The sequence below is a fragment of the Gavia stellata genome, unplaced genomic scaffold (assembly GCF_030936135.1).
Source record: "Gavia stellata isolate bGavSte3 unplaced genomic scaffold, bGavSte3.hap2 HAP2_SCAFFOLD_44, whole genome shotgun sequence".
NCBI lineage: Eukaryota > Metazoa > Chordata > Aves > Gaviiformes > Gaviidae > Gavia > Gavia stellata.
Genome location: NW_026777121.1, coordinates 333,592 through 352,062, shown reverse-complemented (window position 1 = coordinate 352,062; position 18,471 = coordinate 333,592). Strand labels below are relative to the sequence as shown.

General features: G+C 46.5%; 1 protein-coding gene across 1 annotated transcript in view; it reads left to right on the top strand.

Annotated features, from left to right (window-relative positions):
* The first annotated feature begins 592 nt into the window (after positions 1–592).
* Positions 593–18,471, top strand: part of LOC132321745 (acrosin-like) — a 42,201-nt gene continuing 24,322 nt past the window's right edge. The window contains 4 exon segments of the mRNA XM_059835185.1: positions 593–654; positions 974–1,064; positions 1,066–1,173; positions 3,427–3,431. Of these exon segments, the coding sequence (XP_059691168.1) occupies positions 593–654; positions 974–1,064; positions 1,066–1,173; positions 3,427–3,431 (266 nt within the window).

The window sequence follows — 18,471 nt, the reverse complement described above, 5'->3', positions numbered from 1 at the left end:
AGACAGCAAGGACAGGAAGCCTGCCAGAGGGTGTTGCTGTGGCTGACGTAGCCAGTGTGGACTGTGCTGCGTCTGCGTTTCACGGGGCTTTGTGCCGGAAGGCTGACACTGCTTGGGTACGCCTGCCTTAGTTGGCTTGCACATCTCTGCTTGCGTGCCGTGGCTGTAACCAGACCGGCTCTTCAACACCCAGAGATATGCCTACTGCCTGGAGTAGTTCTGTTCTCTGGCGTATGCTTTTTGGGAAGGAGCTGGTGGCAAACGGCTGCAGAGAGCAGGGTGGCAGTGAACTTCCCAAAGAGGCTATGATGCCCCACTTATTTCCTGCCAGCTACTAGCAGGCAGTGCTTGGACCCAGGCGCTGCTGCCTGCCACGGGGCCTGCACGCCCTCATCCCACAAGCACAGCATTTGGCAGGGGGAGGGTCTGTCGGGGGTGTCCGATGCCAGCTTCTGCCTCCCCTCATGCTTGGAGGCCACCACGCCCAGCACCCGGAACCAGCGACTCTGTGACATCAGCCCCGGAACCAAGGTTGCCGCACTGGTGGCGACGAGCTCTCCGTTCTTGCAGCTGCCACGTGTTGCTGGCAGCGATGAATTTGCTCCCCCTCCTCGTCCTGCTGGCCCTGTGCTGGCCTGCACACAGCACATGTGGGTAAGTGGCCCGAGGCTCTGACTGGGAACTTGGGCAACCCTTATGGGGGTCACTGGAGGGTGCCTGCTCGTTCCCTTGAGCCTCGCCACAGCTTCCTGAACCCCACCTGGGAACCTCAGTTCCTTGCCAGCACCCATGCTGCTGGCACAACTGGCCTGCGGGGACAAAGCAGAAACAGGGGTGGATGCACGCACGCCCCACGGGGTTCCCTGGCCTTGCTGTCCACGCAACGGCATGTGGAGCGGGAAGACGGCTGACTCGTAGCCTGAAGAGCAGCAAGCCCTCGAGCAGGACAGTAATGAGGAGTTTCTGTTTCCAGAGGGACCTGTGCGCTCCGGCCCATGGCTTCTCACTACGGCATGTCACGCGTCGTGGGTGGCACAGATGCCCAGCCAGCGACCTGGCCCCTCCTGGATCATCGGCATCCAGCATCCCTGGAAAACGGGCACAGGGCATCTGTGCGGAGGGTCCCTCATCAGCCCACAGTGGGTCCTCACGGCAGCCCACCTCTTCACTGAGGCCAGATAAGGAGGACCAGGGAATGGGGGTATCCCCACAGCACTAGCAGGTGCCCTGTGCACGGCACCATGTGCTACTCCCGTCCCGTTCCCTTGCAGCACGCCCCGTGCCTGGGCACTCCAGGGCCCAGCTGACAGACTGCTCAGGAGAAGGCTGGGCTTGTGCCACTGCTTCCTAGCAGCCTCCGAGTTCACGCAAGTGCTAAAACTGACAGTTCTTCCAATAAAATGGCCAATTTTCACAGCTAACCATGCTTCAGTCCAATTCAGTCTCCCGTGCGAGGCAAGGACTTCCACGCCCGGCGCCTGCAAAACGAGGCTGCAGGCGGTCAAGTAGGGCACAAAGGGAAAGAGCCACTCAAAAGGGCTGAAACCGTGCCTGGTCAGAGAGGAGGGTGCTCAGAGCCACCATGGGGTGGAGAAGACTGGCACGTTGAAGTTAGAACAGGGAGAGGAAAAAATGATGGGACATGCAGCCAACTTTGGGGGTAGGCATTAAGGCACACAGGCTGATGCCTAGGGCCTGGCGTAAGCCTTAGCTCCCTGAACAGCCTGTGGGAAACGCCTGAGCATGGCAAGAGAAATTGCTGAGCAGAGCAAACAGACTGAGAAGCTGACAGCAGTTACAGGGCCATGAGGAAGAGCCACATTTCACAGGTAGTTGAGGGGGCTTGATGGGAGAGATGCTACACTTCACAGGTAGTTGAACAAAGAGTTGGCGTCATCCTGGGGAGAGGGATCTGCCAGGGCCAGCAGTGCCCAGGAAACCGCATCAGTAATGCCATGGAAGTCCAGGGTGACCTAGCTAAGAGCACCTGCAACACCAAATCTGTTTACGGATGTAGCAAACCTGGGAGCAAGGGGGGAAAAATAACGGGGGGTAGGTCCCTTGCTTGGGAGCAGCCAAGGGCAGAGAAAGAGAGGAGTTGAGGAAGATGAGGGGGATGTATAAGCATGGAAAATGGAGAGAAGACAGGGATGAAGGAGCTAGTCACACATAAGCCAACCGCTGGTTGATTTGCTTGTTTGCCTGAGCCCTGCACCTAATCCCCGCCGTCTGTCCTACCTTCTTTCTGAGAGCGCTCCCAAATCCTTTTCTGTGTGGCCCCACTCTGTACCGGGTGGGGAGGTGGGTCCCGAGGCCTGCCTGCTAGCCATGGCAGAAGGGAACACAGGTCCTAGGGACCCAGCAGCTGGAGACACCGAGTGTCGAGGGCCAGCTACTGGTGGGAGCGCTGTGTGCGTGTGCAATTCACTTGGGAACTTGAAGCTGCACTACTTCACGAGCAAGAGGAGATACAGCTCTGGAAAGACCCAAGGTCTGTGCCAATTACGGGGTAAGTAGTGTGACAGCCAGCCACGGATTTTAATTGGACTTAATTCCCATGCTAATATTTAAGGGATCCATGAACATGCTGTGCTTGCGAATCTGGGCAGTGATGTGTGTGTATGTTTGTCACGTTAAAGCTTCCAGCTTGTCCTCAGATATCAGAGGGGCTGGGGGCAGCTAGGCTTAGATTCTGAGTGATGCCCAATTTCCTCTATTACAAGACCGATCGTGTTCAAAATATATATATACACACATACATACACAGACACACACACACATATATATATAATGCCAACAATTACAGATGCACTTGTAACTCCATACACTTTCAGTCTAACCACGTTGCCTGAACTATCACGGCCACCCTTAAGGAATTTGGTTGTGTGTAATGAGAACTCTTCTGGCTAGATTAATGAATAGTGTAGTTTATTAAAGGAACAGATGCAGAAGCTCTTTTGGATTGCCGGTGATAGAACTACTGCCCACAAAGGTGGTACAAATAGCAAGAATATGAGTAATGTAGCCTGGATACAAATGCGTTAGATCACAAAGGTTCCTAAATCTCCCGGGGAAACACTGGATCAAGGGGATCGAGGAGCTAGTCACACATAAGCCAACTGTTACCCAAAACTGTAACGAAGAAAACTCTCCAGACCAAATGATAGTTTAGAAAGCTGACATTGGTTCATTGCAGCGGTGGGTGCATGAGGCATTTCTCCTCCTAACATGCACACTGGCTTAAAATCGTAACAGGTATTTAAAACAGTTAACAACGTTAGTCACGCTTCCTGGTGCTACCCCTTAATTAACTATTGGTTACTACTTTTCTTCCTTCATCTTAGAGCTACAGTTCTCTTTGAATTCTCTACGCATGCTCAGAGAGTAGCGGCCTTCTTTGGGTTGGGGGCTTTTTCTAGCTAGGAGGTGTGGTTTTCACATGAGCGTGAGATTATAATGAGGCAAGTTAACTTCAGGGCACTATTTTGGCACTCTGTTCTATTTTTCTCAAATTGGTCCTTGTGTTAATCGTTACTGCTAGTTAGTGGAAAGTTAGTGGAGACAGTTTGTATCTTTAACATGTCTAAATACCAGGTGCATTCGTTAGGAAGTATCTTCCTTCCACTCTTTCCATTCTTTTTCACTTGTTTTTGACCTTGTGTTTCAAGCTGTTCTCTAACATTTCCCCCCTGGAGACTTCTGGATATATTTTATAATTCCCATATGTGGAATTTGGATAATGAGGTGGGATTCCTGGGCACAAAGAGCTGTTAAGACTGCCCTTGCTCTCTCTTGTGCGACCCGGGGGAATGGAGACTTGCCTGGCTAACACAGGATGCAGATAAGGAGGGGGTCCTGTGGAGGCAGGACAGCCCTGCTTATGGTCAGCAAAGACAGTAAGATAACAGGAATGTGAGAGGTCCTTTGTTCTTTGAAAAGGCTTCGTGTCCGATAACTGACCTTTGCCTCATTACCTGTGAAATGCATATTACAACTCACACCCTGCATATGCTAATGAAGATTATAGAGGTCATGCTAAACATATATGACTATAGCACTCGTCTCTCCACCCAAATCATGCTACACGTCACACATGGGGGGGACACCTCGTCGTTTTGGGGATAACAGTCAAGAGAAAATGATTGTTAAGGTGGGAGAGAAGAACCTCGATACCTGACGGACCAGTCGACGGGCTGTGTTCTCTTCCTCCACCCCAGGCAGGGACGCCTCTCTGGGTAAGCGCTGCGCCTCTCACCCTCTGGGTGACAGTTATCCCCGGGTTCTTGTATTACTATCAAGTCTGCTAGCAATATTACCCTTAATTAGTAGCTCTGTTGTAGTTAGTGAATTTATCAACGGCAATCTCGAATCTGTTTCTGTCGCTTTCAATAAAATAACTCATTTCAATTTTTGTGCATCTGCTCAGTGCAAGTCCTCTTGCTGGGGCTCTGATAAATGGGTCAGTGAAAGCCCTGGGACTCTGACAGACAAATTTCGAAACTGCATTCCTTTAACGCGACACCATAAGTCTCAATCTCCCTTTACTTAGGTTCCACCACTTAGACAGAAGGTGGTGGCATTTGTCACTTTTCTAATTAGGCCTCAAATCTATCCCATCTTCTTACAACCTGGAAAAGAAACAGAAATAGATAATATTTCAAATTTAACTTGATTATGCAATAATACAGCCTTTAAGAGTCCTGTTGAAATGGTTCTCTTCTTGTTGTTGTCAAACTCTGACGGAGGAGTTGGTTAACTCATGCATAGTAGATCCAGGACCTTTCCGGTAGTTGAGACATGAGTTCAGTCTGTGTTCATTATAACAATTCAGCAATGTAGTTAGGGCATAGATGATCACCGTTTAAGGTTTGGTAACTTCCCTCTCTGATAAGGTTTATCCAAAAGGGTTTGTCTTACAGCTAAATTGTTTAAATCTTTGGTATCAATCCCCTCTTTTGAAGTAGTCAGATTTTCTTACCACTTCCATATATTATTCCTGTAAAACATCACTACCACTTGTGGAATAATTGCTGGAGGTAACTTAGAAATTAAATTTATATTGAAGGTACAGCACTGAAGAAATCTTCAGGGTGGCCTGTGCTGCGTCTGCGTTTCACTGGGCTTTGTGCCGGAAGGCTGACACTGCTTGGGTACGCCTGCCTTAGTTGGCTTGCACATCTCTGCTTGCGTGCCGGGGCTGTAACCAGACCGGCTCTTCAATGTCCAGACATGTGCCTACTGCCTGGAGCAGTTCTGTTCTCTGGCGTATGCTTTTTGGGAAGGAGCTGGTGGCAAACGGCTGCAGGGAGCAGGGTGGCAGTGAACTTCCCAAAGAGGCTATGATGCCCCACTTATTTCCTGCCAGCTACTAGCAGGCAGTGCTTGGACCCAGGCGCTGCTGCCTGCCACGGGGCCTGCACGCCCTCATCCCACAAGCACAGCATTTGGCAGGGGGAGGGTCTGTCGGGGGTGTCCGATGCCAGCTTCTGCCTCCCCTCATGCTTGGAGGCCACCACGCCCAGCACCCGGAACCAGCGACTCTGTGACATCAGCCCCGGAACCAAGGTTGCCGCACTGGTGGCGACGAGCTCTCCGTTCTTGCAGCTGCCACGTGTTGCTGGCAGCGATGAATTTGCTCCCCCTCCTCGTCCTGCTGGCCCTGTGCTGGCCTGCACACAGCACATGTGGGTAAGTGGCCCGAGGCTCTGACTGGGAACTTGGGCAACCCTTATGGGGGTCACTGGAGGGTGCCTGCTCGTTCCCTTGAGCCTCGCCACAGCTTCCTGAACCCCACCTGGGAACCTCAGTTCCTTGCCAGCACCCATGCTGCTGGCACAACTGGCCTGCGGGGACAAAGCAGAAACAGGGGTGGATGCACGCACGCCCCACGGGGTTCCCTGGCCTTGCTGTCCACGCAACGGCATGTGGAGCGGGAAGACGGCTGACTCGTAGCCTGAAGAGCAGCAAGCCCTCGAGCAGGACAGTAAGGAGTTTCTGTTTCCAGAGGGACCTGTGCGCTCCGGCCCATGGCTTCTCACTACGGCATGTCACGCGTCGTGGGTGGCACAGATGCCCAGCCAGCGACCTGGCCCCTCCTGGATCATCGGCATCCAGGGTCCCTGGAAAACGGGCACAGGGCATCTGTGCGGAGGGTCCCTCATCAGCCCACAGTGGGTCCTCGCGGCAGCCCACCTCTTCACTGAGGCCAGATAAGGAGGAGCAGGGAATGGGGGTATCCCCACAGCACTAGCAGGTGCCCTGTGCACGGCACCATGTGCTACTCCCGTCCCGTCCCGTTCCCTTGCAGCACGCCCCGTGCCTGGGCACTCCAGGGCCCAGCTGACAGACTGCTCAGGAGAAGGCTGGGCTTGTGCCACTGCTTCCTAGCAGCCTCCGAGTGCACGCAAGTGCTAAAACTGACAGTTCTTCCAATAAAATGGCCAATTTTCACAGCTAACCATGCGGACAAACCCCTCGCCGGTCGCGCAGCGGGACGGGCAGGCCCGCGCTGCCGCGCCGCTGCCGCTGCCCACCCCGCCGGGCGGCGCAGCCGCGCTCTCTCTCGCGAGGCTGCGTCCCAGAGCGCGTGCACCGGTTTGGCCGCTGCCGACCGCCGTCGCGGCGCTGCTGCGCGCGCGCGGGGGCTTGAGGCGGGGCGCGGCGGCCGCGATGGCGGAGCCCTGCTGAGGGCGTGCGGGGCCCGGCGGGGTGAGAGCCGGGGCTCGCCGTGGAGGCCCCTTCCCCTTCCCCACTCTCTCCCCTCCCCCCTCTCCCTCCCCCTACTCTCTCCCCTTTCCCTCCCCCCACTCTCTCCCCCCACTCCCTCCCCCCACTCTCTCCCCTCTCCCTCCCCCCACTCTCTCCCCTCTCCCTCTCCCCTCTCCCTCCCCCCTCTCCCTCCCCCCACTCTCTCCCCCCTCTCTCTCCCCCCACTCTCTCCCCCCACTCTCTCCCCCCTCTCCCTCCCCTCTCCCTCCCCCCTCTCCCTCCCCCCACTCCCTCCCCCCACTCTCTCCCCCCCTCCCTCCCCCCACTCCCTCCCCCCACTCTCTCCCCCCTCTCTCTCCCCCCACTCTCTCCCCCCTCTCCCTCCCCCACTCCCTCCCCCGCTCCTTCTCCCCACCCCCCCCCGCGCGATGCTCCCGTCCTCTGCGGGGCCTCCTCTGGGCTGCGCGTTAAAGCCGGGGGGGGGTGGCCCCTTTGGCGGGAGCCTCCAGAGGTTCTGGCGGCCGGGTTGCTGCCCGGGGGTCGGGTGCCGTCAGCGAGTCAGCGTGTGTACCCGGTCTGAAGGAGGTCAGAGTGAGCAAGAAACGCGTTTCTGCAAAGGGGGCATGAATGCTTGTTGGACAAGAACACGAACTCATGGTTCTCTGTCCGCTAGTTCTGCTCGTTCCTGCCATGGCTTTTTGTTCTTTTTTTTCCCCAGGATTATTCTCCAAGAGGATTTAGACCTTGCTTCAGAAGGTATGACTTTTCTTTTGGCTGTATTCGTTCTTTTGGGGGCCACGGAAATAAACTAAGCTGCTTTGTTTTGCCAGCTGCTCCATTATAGCAGGTATTTTTCTGGAAGAGAGAAAAAACAACAAATCAAAACCTTTTTTCCTTCCCTGTATTGAGTAGATAACTTTACCTATTTGTACATACTGTTAGTGGTATAAAGTATATAATCATATTTTGATGTAAAAAATCAGAATATTTACAACAGTATAAAGTGGTGTAAGAGATGTCGCCTCACCCACCCCCCCCAGTATTCTTTATTGCTAGACTTTCCACAGCTTTTTATTTTTGTTCATCCTTTGTGGCATTTTTAGCGATCCTGGGATTTTTGATCTAGAAGAATGCTAAACGCTTCTATATCTTTGTCAGATGCATCCTCTTTGTGACATCATCATATTCCTTTTTAAGTTAAATGTTATAAAAGTTATATGAAGTTTGATTTTGAAGTGTACTTTGCAAGATGGACTGAAGGACTCACACCGGGGGAAAATGCACAGGTGTTTAACTTCTTATGTCCTTGAGTAATTCAGTTGTGTACAAAATACTTTGAGGTGTTGCCAGTAGCCTGAGATTTCTGTTCCTGAAATCTGGTTTTAAAGAAATGAAAGCCTTGTTTCTTTTGTTCTTCACTGCCAGTTAGGAAAGTGTTGTGTTTTCCCTGTAAACTGTGTGAAATGCCCCTGTGTGATTTCCTTAGTAAACTGTTGAGACATGTACAAAACCAAGTTTCCAATGCTAAATCAGACATTATTCTGATGAAGAATTACACACAGCACAGTGTGAGGCGTGTAATTAATGCATAGCTTTGTTTTGTTTTTCACAGGCTCCTTTAGTAAATAACTTTTTTTTCCTTTCCTGACAACTGATCTGGATCTTGAGATCTGCTGGGAGCTATAGATGCGTGTATATTTATTTTCTTGTGGAAAATATAAATAGATTGTAATGATTTTCTCGTGTATTATATGAGCCAGATGGTAATTGGCTATTTGATGTTAGCTAGGTGTAGTTGTTTAACACCTTGTACCTGAGGACAGGAATTTTTCTTTTGCTGTCCTAATGGATGAAGTAATTCAGATGAAAGTCCTGTGGGATCGGGAATTCTAGGAATAGTTTGGTTTCTTTTCAAAAGGACTATGAAGACATTGAAATACTGTGCACCTGTTTTCAGCACACAAATAAAAGAGCCAGAACAACCTCTGAAGGAGGCGCTTGAATGCTGTGTCTTTCATTCTTCTGTGATGTGAGTGGAAGCATATCTATCGCATAACATGAACTCAGTATTCCACTGTGCTGCCTGACATGGTTAAGAATACTTGTATCTTGGATATGTCACGTCAGAGGAGCTGCAGGGTTTTTGAGTTAGAAGATGGCAAGGTACAGATTATTAAAAAAAAAATTAAAAAACTCTCTCTGGTTTGTGGCTTTCTCCCTGGCTGTGTTTGAGATCTCGGGGGAAGAGGGCCTCAGGAAATATCTCTGGGTAGTTGATTGTTTTTATGTGCTCACCTTCCCTCATCTATATGATCTGTCGCAGGTATATGTAGAAATACATCTGACTTTTCTTTATGAGAACATATGCAGTAGATACTAGGCCTTGGCTTTGTATTCAAATGCTTGCTAATACCAGTCTTCTCTAATGCTTCTTGAAGATGCCTGCTGCCTGTGAACCAGTGCTTGAAGCTATTGAAGACACTGTGTCAGCAGAAGACTTGAAGCCACGTGATCGGCAGTTTGTAAGAAAGAATGTTTTTCCAAAAGTGCGAAAACGCAATTCACAAAAAAATACTCAGGCAGACGATGATCCCCCAAGTGACAGGTAAATTCTTCCATCAACCCTATCTTGTTGCTTTGCTCGTATCTTGTGTGCACTGTCAGCTTCTAAAAATAAGGTGGAAGTTCTCATTGTCTCATAGTGTAAAATTTGAATACAAGATAAAAATGAGTAAAATAGTGTTGATAAAATGTAGTGATAATGAACAATAAATCCTGGGCAGATTTCTTGCCCTAGACAAACTTTCTCTAGAAATCAGTTATGACTGAGATATTGATTAATGGAGTAATCAGACTGGAAAAATGGTTCCTGTTACTTCAGCTTGTATGTGTAAAACATTTCTGAAAAATTGTCTGCTTCGCCTTAATTACCTAAATAGAAGCTGAGCTCTTCAAAATGCAGTCCTGGAGTAGCCTTGTGCCATCTGGAATGAGAAATAAGAATAAAATTCTGAGAATCACGAAAGGATTGAGGCTGGAGGGGACCTCTGGAGGTCATCTTCTCCAAACCCCCTGCTTCAGCAGGGCCACCTACAGCCAGGTGGCCAGGACCGTGCCTAGCTAGTTTTTGAATAGCTCTAAAGAGGGAGATTCCACCACCTCCTTGGGCAACCTGTGCCAGCGCTCAGTCAGCCTCACAGTCAAAAAGTGTTTCGTGATGTTCAGAGGGACCCTGTGTTTCAGTTTGTGCCCGTTGCCTCCTGGCCTGTCACTGGGCACCGCTGAAAAGAGCCTGTGTCTGTCCTCTTTGGACCCTCCCTTCAGGTATTTAATATCCATTGATGAGCTTCCCCCGAGCCTTTCTCTTGCAGGCTGAACAGTGCCAGCTCTCTCAGCCTCTCCTCTTAGGAGAGATGCTCCAGTCCCTTAACCATCTTCATGGCCCTTTGTTGGACTGTCTCCAGTATGTCCATCTCTCTCTTGTGGGTGCATCCCATCAGGGCCCAGGGACTTAGGTATGTCCAGTTTGCTGAAGTATTCCCTGACCTGCCCCTCTTCCACCAAGGGTACATCTTCCTTGCTTCAGTCTTTCCAGCTGGTTTCTGGAACCTGGGATTTCCAAAGGCTGTACTTGTTGTTTGTACATCCTCCTGCAAGTGATACAGTGAGACTTCTTTTGAACTTACTGTTTTATTTCAGTGGAAATCGTATGCAATAACTATGGAACGTATCTTTTGTGTTTTTCCTTCTTGTGATTCCCCTGGGAGCCGAATCAACTTTCTGCTGCAGTGGAATTGATCAAAGTATAAATGAACTCAGTTATCGATTCTAGTTTCTACTGCATTTCAGAGATCTGGATTTTGGTTGGTGCCACCCCCTGCTCCTCCTCCCCCTGCCCCCCCTTAATTTCGAGCTGGTGGATGAAATTTCCCTGCATTATAAAGATGGAAATAAAGTATGTCTAGAATGTGCAGGAAATTCGATTTTGGTTTCTCATTAGTGTTCAAAAGAGATTTTTATAAGCATAACAGTCCACCTTTATGTGAAGGCCCATTCTGCCAGGAGTGTGTGTACAGCTGAACCGGTGGCCTATACGTACTTGACACTAGCACTCCATTCTCCTAAGTATTCAGGAGAATACTGTATGTTATTTAACAGGCTGTATTTTAGTGTTTTTGACCCAAGAATGCACATTGAATGTACGTTGTTTAGACAGTAGGAATGCTAAATACATTGTATATGTGCAACACGTGTTGCACACGTCTAATGATCATTAATGTGCCATCAACAATTTGTGTTTTCTAGCTAGGGGAAGTAGCTTTAAAAAAAGAAGCGTGGGGGAGGAAAAAAAAAAATGTGGGCAGGGCAAAGGATGGTGTTGCAGGATGTCTGTTGTTCTTGTACTGGCATCTTTAGCTCATTGGCACATTTATCCCAGGAGTTTCAGTGAGAGCTTCTTGCAGAATTTTTTGTTGGTTCTTAAACCATTGTGTGTGCCAGCTCCATGGTGCACATCTGCCATGCTGCTTCTGTAGCCCAGAAAGGTTGGGATATGAGCTTTCAGACGTTAGTGTGGCTGGTGGCAGGCTTAAGTTAAGAATTTATAAAGATGCCTTGTATGGAGGGAACTACAGTCAATGGGTGCCATAATATCAAAAGGCCGCAGTTTAGCTCTAACAGTTCGTTTGCTGGTGGCCTCATTTCAGTGCAGTCACTTGAAGGTCCCTTGTTAAATGATAATTTTCAGAAAGTGAGTTGTTTGGTTTGTTTTTTCAAATACAACTGCAGCGTACTGAATCTCTTCTTATCCTACAGCTCTTGTACATTCTCCGTTCTAAAACTCTTTTCTTGCCACTTGTGGTGGCTTGACCCTGGCCAACAACTGAGCAGCCACCCAGCCACTTGCTCAGCCCTCCTCTCAGTAGGCTGAGGGAGCTAACTGGAAGAGCAAAAGCGAGAAAACTTGTGGGTTGAGGTAAAGGCAGTTTAAGTGAAGGCAAGAGTAAGGATAAACTTCAAGGGATGCAAAAGCAATTGCTCACCACCTCCCACAAGCAGACTGATGCCCAATCAGTCTCAGAACAATGGTTAGTTTGGGAAGACCAAACTACCAGTTTTTATTGCTGAGCATGATGTCATCTGGTGTGGATTATCCTTTTGGTCAGTTTGGGTCAGCTATTCTGTCCATGTTCCCTCCCAGCCTCTTGTCCATCTCCAGCCTGCTTGTGGCGGGGTGGAGCACGGTGGGCAACAGGAGGTTTTGATGCTGTGCAAGCACTGTTCCACAATAGCTAAACCACAGGTGTGTTATCACCACTGTTTGAGTCATAAATACAAAACACAGCATCATACGGGTTGCTGTGGAGAAAGTTAACTCTATCCCAGCCAGATCTATTACCCGCTCCACTAAACTCGCATAATTATAATGTTTTTCCCTGCCTGTTTTGGAGTTGTTACTGTTTGTGTTGCTTATTTTATAGTTGAAGAACTACAATTAATTGAGTCTGTTCAGTGGGCCTGATGGGGAAGCTTGTTCATCTTTTAACTTCTTCGTTAATTTTTCCTTAACAGCGTTATTCCTGGTGCTCAGAAAATGTGGATTCGTACATGGGGATGTTCTCACAGTCATTCAGATGGTGCATATATGGCTGGACAGCTGGCTGCATATGGATACGAAATTACAGGTAACAATATGGGACAAGTCGCATAATTCAGTTTTTTGGGGTGAATGTTCAGAGCTGTCAAGCTGTTGTTGAATGTTTTTAGTCTTAATTACACTTTTTTAAAATGCCCCTTTGATCCCTTTCTGATTTGAAGGTGAGGAGGTAAAGTGTTTTCCTGGCATTAAGGAGAATGATTACAAGATGAGGGCTTTCAGAATGGTTAGGTTTTCCTGACAGGGCAGCCATCTGATAGATGTCATGCAGTGCCTTTTGTGGGCATTTTGCTTGCTAAACTGAATTGAAAAGTTTCCGTAGGAGTGGAAGGGAAAGATCTTAATTCTTGGGCAGAATCTAGCTGGTTGTCTGATTGTAACTGGTGGAACCCAAGTGCGAGAGAGAGAGAGAGAGAGAGGAAGGAGAAGTGTTGTCACTTAGTGATGAGTGTGTTTGCTGCTGGAGCAGAGGTGAACTACTCCATGTGAACGATCCTTTGTTTTGGGAGGGATGATCAGTATGATGGAGGCGGGATGATCTAGGATTGTATCTTGTACATTTGAAAGGGCTGAAGATGCTATTTTTCCTTTCCTTCCAAATACTTTAAAACACTCCCTGTCGTCTTGTTCCACCTCCCCAACCCTAAAAAAACCCCCCAAACTTGTGGTTGTGCTGGCCACGTTTCATCTCCTTAATGAAAAATGTGTTGAAAGAAAAGCTTGCCGAAAGCTGAAAACACAGATTGATGTTGTGTTTCAGTGGAGAATTATTGTCTGAATGCTTTTGTGTAACTTACAGAAAAAGATTTTGGGATTCAGGTAGCCAAGAATTGAACATGAGTCAGCAATGTATTCTTGAGGCAAAAAAAGGCACACTGCATCCTGGGCTGTGCTAGCAAGAGTGTAGCCAGCAGGTCTGGGAAAGTGATCCTTCAGCTCTAGTGGTACTTGTGAGACAGCGTTTGGAGTGCTGTGTCCAGTGAGCCAGCTTGCGCCCAGTTTTGGGCTCCCCAAAACGAGAGAGGTTGATGTAGTGGAGCGAGTCCGACGGAGGGCCACCAAGATGGTTTGGGAGCACACGATGTATGAGGAGAGACCGGGTTTCTTCAGCCTTAAGAAGAGAGAGCTCATGGAAGATCCTAGTTGCAGATAGCAATAGCCAGTAGGAAGGTACAGAGAAAATGGAGTCAATCACTTGTCAAAGGTGTGCAGTGAAACAAAGGACAGCAGAGTCTTGCCCTTGACAAAGTGGCAGTTAAGATTTTTAGCATCCAGTGCGTAACTTATTGCTCATGCTGTCCAGCCTTTGATAGAGGAAATGCCAATATAGAAAGTTTTCCAACATTTCTCGAGTATCTCTCATCAGTCCCTTTTTAAGGAAGCATGTTATTTTTTTTACAGTGAGTCATCTGGGAAGTCCAGCTAGAATGTCAAGAAGGGATTTAATCTTTTTTGTACTATACAGTGAAGTAGTTACTCAGTAGGTATTGCTTACGTAATCCAAATTTCAACCATTTCTTGAAATTAACGTTGTTTGCACTATGCACAAAATAACAAAAAAAAAAGTTTTGCAAGAGCTATTTCCTAAATCGATGCCTCTCTCTGTTGCTAGAATTTGTTAGTTTAATGTAAAACTGTTATAAACTTGAGGAAAAGATAGAAATACTCACTAAGGTGAAAGACTGTCTGTTGTCACAGCATCTTGGACAGCTATTACCTAAGTAAGTGTTTTGATTAGCCTGTTTCCTGTATGTTCCTAAGCTTTAGAGTCAACAACACTTGTTGAAGAGATGCTGGAGTGAAGTTCTGGTTCTAGTAAATAAAATGTGACCTTTACTTGCAGTTACTGCTTCACTATAAGGGAAATGGTCAAGCACTGTTTCTAGTGTCTTCTATCTAACTGCAAGATTGAAGAAAAAAAGAGGGTAGAAAAGACACATCGGATAGTCTTTTATTGCGAACTAGAAGTTGTAACAATGCAACCTGCCTTGTAAGTTGGCTTAGCTGAAACTGGGCATAGGTATAATGATGTCTTCTAATGATAGAAATAAGTTTTTGTGACTTGTTGCAAAAATCTTATTCTAATATTATTCCTTATCGCTGTTTATTGGGCGGATTTTCTACCCTGTTCTTGATTTGAACTGTGTTCAAGAGACGCGGAAGTCTTTTTTCTTTTCTTTTTTTCCTTGCCTTTCTTTCACCTGTTTCAAAAATGTTCTTTCTGTACAAGAACCCTTTGTTGCTTTCAAGAGTGGCTCTATCCAAAGGTGAAAACTGAGGGCTGTGCTACAGTTTTTCACAGCAAAGACTACCTCTGTCTGGGGGGAGAGCGCAGCGTGAATCTGCAATATACAGAGCGTGCGGTAACAGCGGTGCTGATTAAAAATCAGGAACTGCATCAGCTTAAAAAGAGGCAAAGGGAAACCAGCAGAAGAGCTGAACCTATTTTTGTATCTGCTTTTACAGTGTGAAGGTAGGCAGTGTTCTCAACAAATCTTGCATACCATCCTGTGGGAACACAAAGCTCCTTTGTTAGTGTGAGCCATGCAGAAATGTGTGGACCAGATGCAATCAGCCTAGGGCTGTACCATGGCACTTGTTCATGTTCTGAAAACTAGATAGCTGATGGTGGCTTTATTGGTTCTAAAACTGGTTTTGGTTTCTTGGCAGCGTGACTCCCTGTATAGTTTAGATATGCCTGCAGACCTGCTAGAGTGCTCCCTTTCAGATACACCCTGGAGGAAGCAACTCCCATGGTACAGACAAGTAATGCCTCCTGTGAAAAAGAGGAATCAGGCGAGCTGGGAGCTCTCAAATACCGCGAGCCAAATGTTTGTTTGGGAAGGGAATTCAGTATGTGTGCCACCTAACAGTACTTTCTCTCCAAAAAATGGAACCGAACGTGTATAGTCAGACATAGAAGGAATTGACTTGTGAAGCGGGTAGTCATATCAGCATTTGTTGGCATCTATAGGTTTCTGGTTCTGTGGAGTGGATGGGATTTGGCCCAAGCTTCTTGAATGTATTTTGATGGATGAAGCAGTTAAGTATGCTTGGTTTTTTGTGATAACTGATACAAATCTGTAATATAAAAACTCATCTACACAGTGTATGTAGGTGAGCAGGCACTTCTTTAGTGCAGCGCTGGACGCACAGGGGATTGCACCACCTAGTGTGCGTGTTTAGTTTCTCTGCTACAGAAGTTGTGTACAATCAAAGGATACATATTCATCATATTTCCAAGAAACAGTTAACATATTCATAGAGTTTCTGAGAACTCGTCAGTCTATGTAAATGCTCGTGACGCATGCGCCTTCAGGTACGCAGGTGGTCGTCTAAGGTCCTCTGGTGGTCGTCCATAGTCTTCCTCATGGTGTCCTCTAGTTGAACCCCGTCTTTGCGCATGCTCAGCTTGGTTGCAAAATTCCATTCTTGGAATCTTCTTAAGTTTTCCTTGGTTTACTGACCAGGCCTACAGCTTATCATTCTCTTGACAAGCCAATTCTACCTATTCGCAATGCTACATTGTTCAACGGTTAGTTTATGATCAAATCACAGCTAAATCGTACCTAGTTACCTTCATACAGACTATATAATTTAATTTTTTAGTAATCGCTCTCTGGATTATACTATTCTATCACTATCCGTACTTAAATTAATCAATGGTTATTTCTATTAATATTTATTGATTGGCATTCTTGATATTCGAATCAAGATGGGAAAGGTAAGGAATTTTCCAAGCCGCATCACTGGTGCATATCAGGTCACATTGTCACAGGACTCAAACAAGACTTTTCTATTCGATTCTTCATCGTTCCATCTCGTCACTGTTGGTTCCTTAGTACAGAACAGCGACTCCCTGGTGAGGTTCCTATGGTTATTGTTTCTAACTTAAGAATCCTAACTTATGCATTTGTATTTTATTATTTTATTTATTTTATTTATTAATCAAATTTAACCTTTCTATATGATCATATTGTGATTATTTTTTTAAAAATCAGAGTATTTACAACAATTCCCCCCTTTGAAAGTTTTGAAAATGATTTCAATAGTTTGATTTTAATCAGTTAAGTAGATTATGTGCATCAAGTATAGATGCCAAACGAGTTAATCGATTCATCATCCTCCAGTTTATAATATATTCTTGATAAAACAAGACTGATTAAAAATCAATATCAGGAGAACAACGATAGGGTGGCATAACTTATTTAGGATGCCTGTAGCAGTAGGTGACCACCCGAAAAGAGTGTCCCGCCATTTATGTTCCGCATCCTTTTCCACCCTCCCTAAAACACGGTGTATTTCTTCTACGTTGTGATGAAGAGTTATTAAAGTTCTTTGTCCATTTTCCTTGACCTTTTTCAAAATTTTGATTAAATCCTGGTGTTGTAGCAATTGTTTCACTAAAGTGAGATTCAATCCAATGGGTGTAGGCAACAGTTCCTGAATTGATGTATAATTAGATTGCAAGAGCTGGTGAGGTGTGACTGGAGTCAAATAAGAAAAAAAAATCACGTCCCATGATTTCAGTGAAATTACAAACGCAAAAATCTGAGTGATTCCTAGTATCTATAACTACATCATCTACGGATATAAAATCACAAGCTGTTCTCAAACATACACAGCCCTTACCAATATATATATATAAGCAGTGTTTCAGGGTTTTCGTCAGGGCGAGTCTCAAAATGGCAAACATTTTGTTCAGTATCTAAACAGATATCCCGACCTGTGATTGCATTACCTTCACAGATGAACCCTTGTTGTTCTCGTACAACAACCCTTGTTGTTCAAAATCTAGAGTTTGTCATTTCTGTCCCACTTTTTGGGCTCATATTCTGTGCTCAAATGGATAGAGTATGGTTCCATTGTGATTCAATCCTAATGCAATAACAGGGTAAGTCGAATATATTGAAGCATTGTGCATAGTTCATACAAAAGTTGTGGCTGTACTTGTGACGGGATCGTAGGTAAAGTTTACCAAATTCCACCAGGACTGGAGTTTTTTCTCTAAATTAGTGGCACTCTCGCAGATTATTTTTCGAATCTTGGTGGGGAGAGTGCCTTCTTCACCCTCTCTTATGATTGAAGCAGCTACTGATTGCGCCCACAGTTGAGCCTGGATACAACTGGGAGCCAAAGATAGGTTATCTTGGACCACCCGAGTCCATCTACAATCATTTCATGGTCGTCTCCATTCACCTTTTCCCATTTTGGTACTATGTTTGACAACAGCCACTGATTAGTTTCTAAAGCCAATAGGGAAGATTGCAAAGGCTGTTGCAATTTAGCCAGTTCACTAGTTGTAGTAGCCAATTTGTCTCCCGATGTATTTTGCTAATTTGCCTTTTTAATGTCTGATTCATTCTTTCTGCTTTTCCACTCGATTGAGGCCTCCAGGGGGTACGTAAATTTCAGGTAATTCCCAGAACTTTGCTAAGATTTTGTACTACATCTGCAACAAAATGTGGGCCTCTATCAGAAGATATTCCAATAGGTGCTCCAAATCTTGGAATTATTTTTTGTAACAACCATTTAATGATTTTCTTTGCTTGATTGGTCTGACAAGGAAAAGCTTGAGGCCATTCTGTAAAAGTATCAACCCCCACCAGAATGTATCGATACCCTTTTTGTCTGGGTAATTTTGAAAAATCAAGTTGCCAATAATCTCCAGGTTGTACTCCCGATTTCAAGGTTCCCATTGGAAGTCTTCTCTTTACCACCGGATTGTTTCGCAAACAAATCTCACACTTGGCAGAAATCATTTGAGCCACTTCTAACATTCTTAGAGACACCACATATCTCTTTAAAAAGGTGACTAATGCTTCTGGACCCCAATGGCACTCTTTATGTTTTGTTTGTAATATTTCTCTCATCGGAAGTGGGGGAATTACTACCTGTCCCTGAACTGTGACCCACCATCCTGCTAAATTCCTTTTTGCGTCTAATAACTTCCCTAGTTTCTCATCTTCCTCCGAATATTGAGGTTTCTCTTTTGGTAATGTAATGTTCTTTGTAGGAATTAATGCCATTTGTAAGGCATTCCTTTGTGCTATTCCTTTAGCTGTTCTATCAGCTAATTGTTCCCTGTAGCTTCTTTCCTGTTTCCT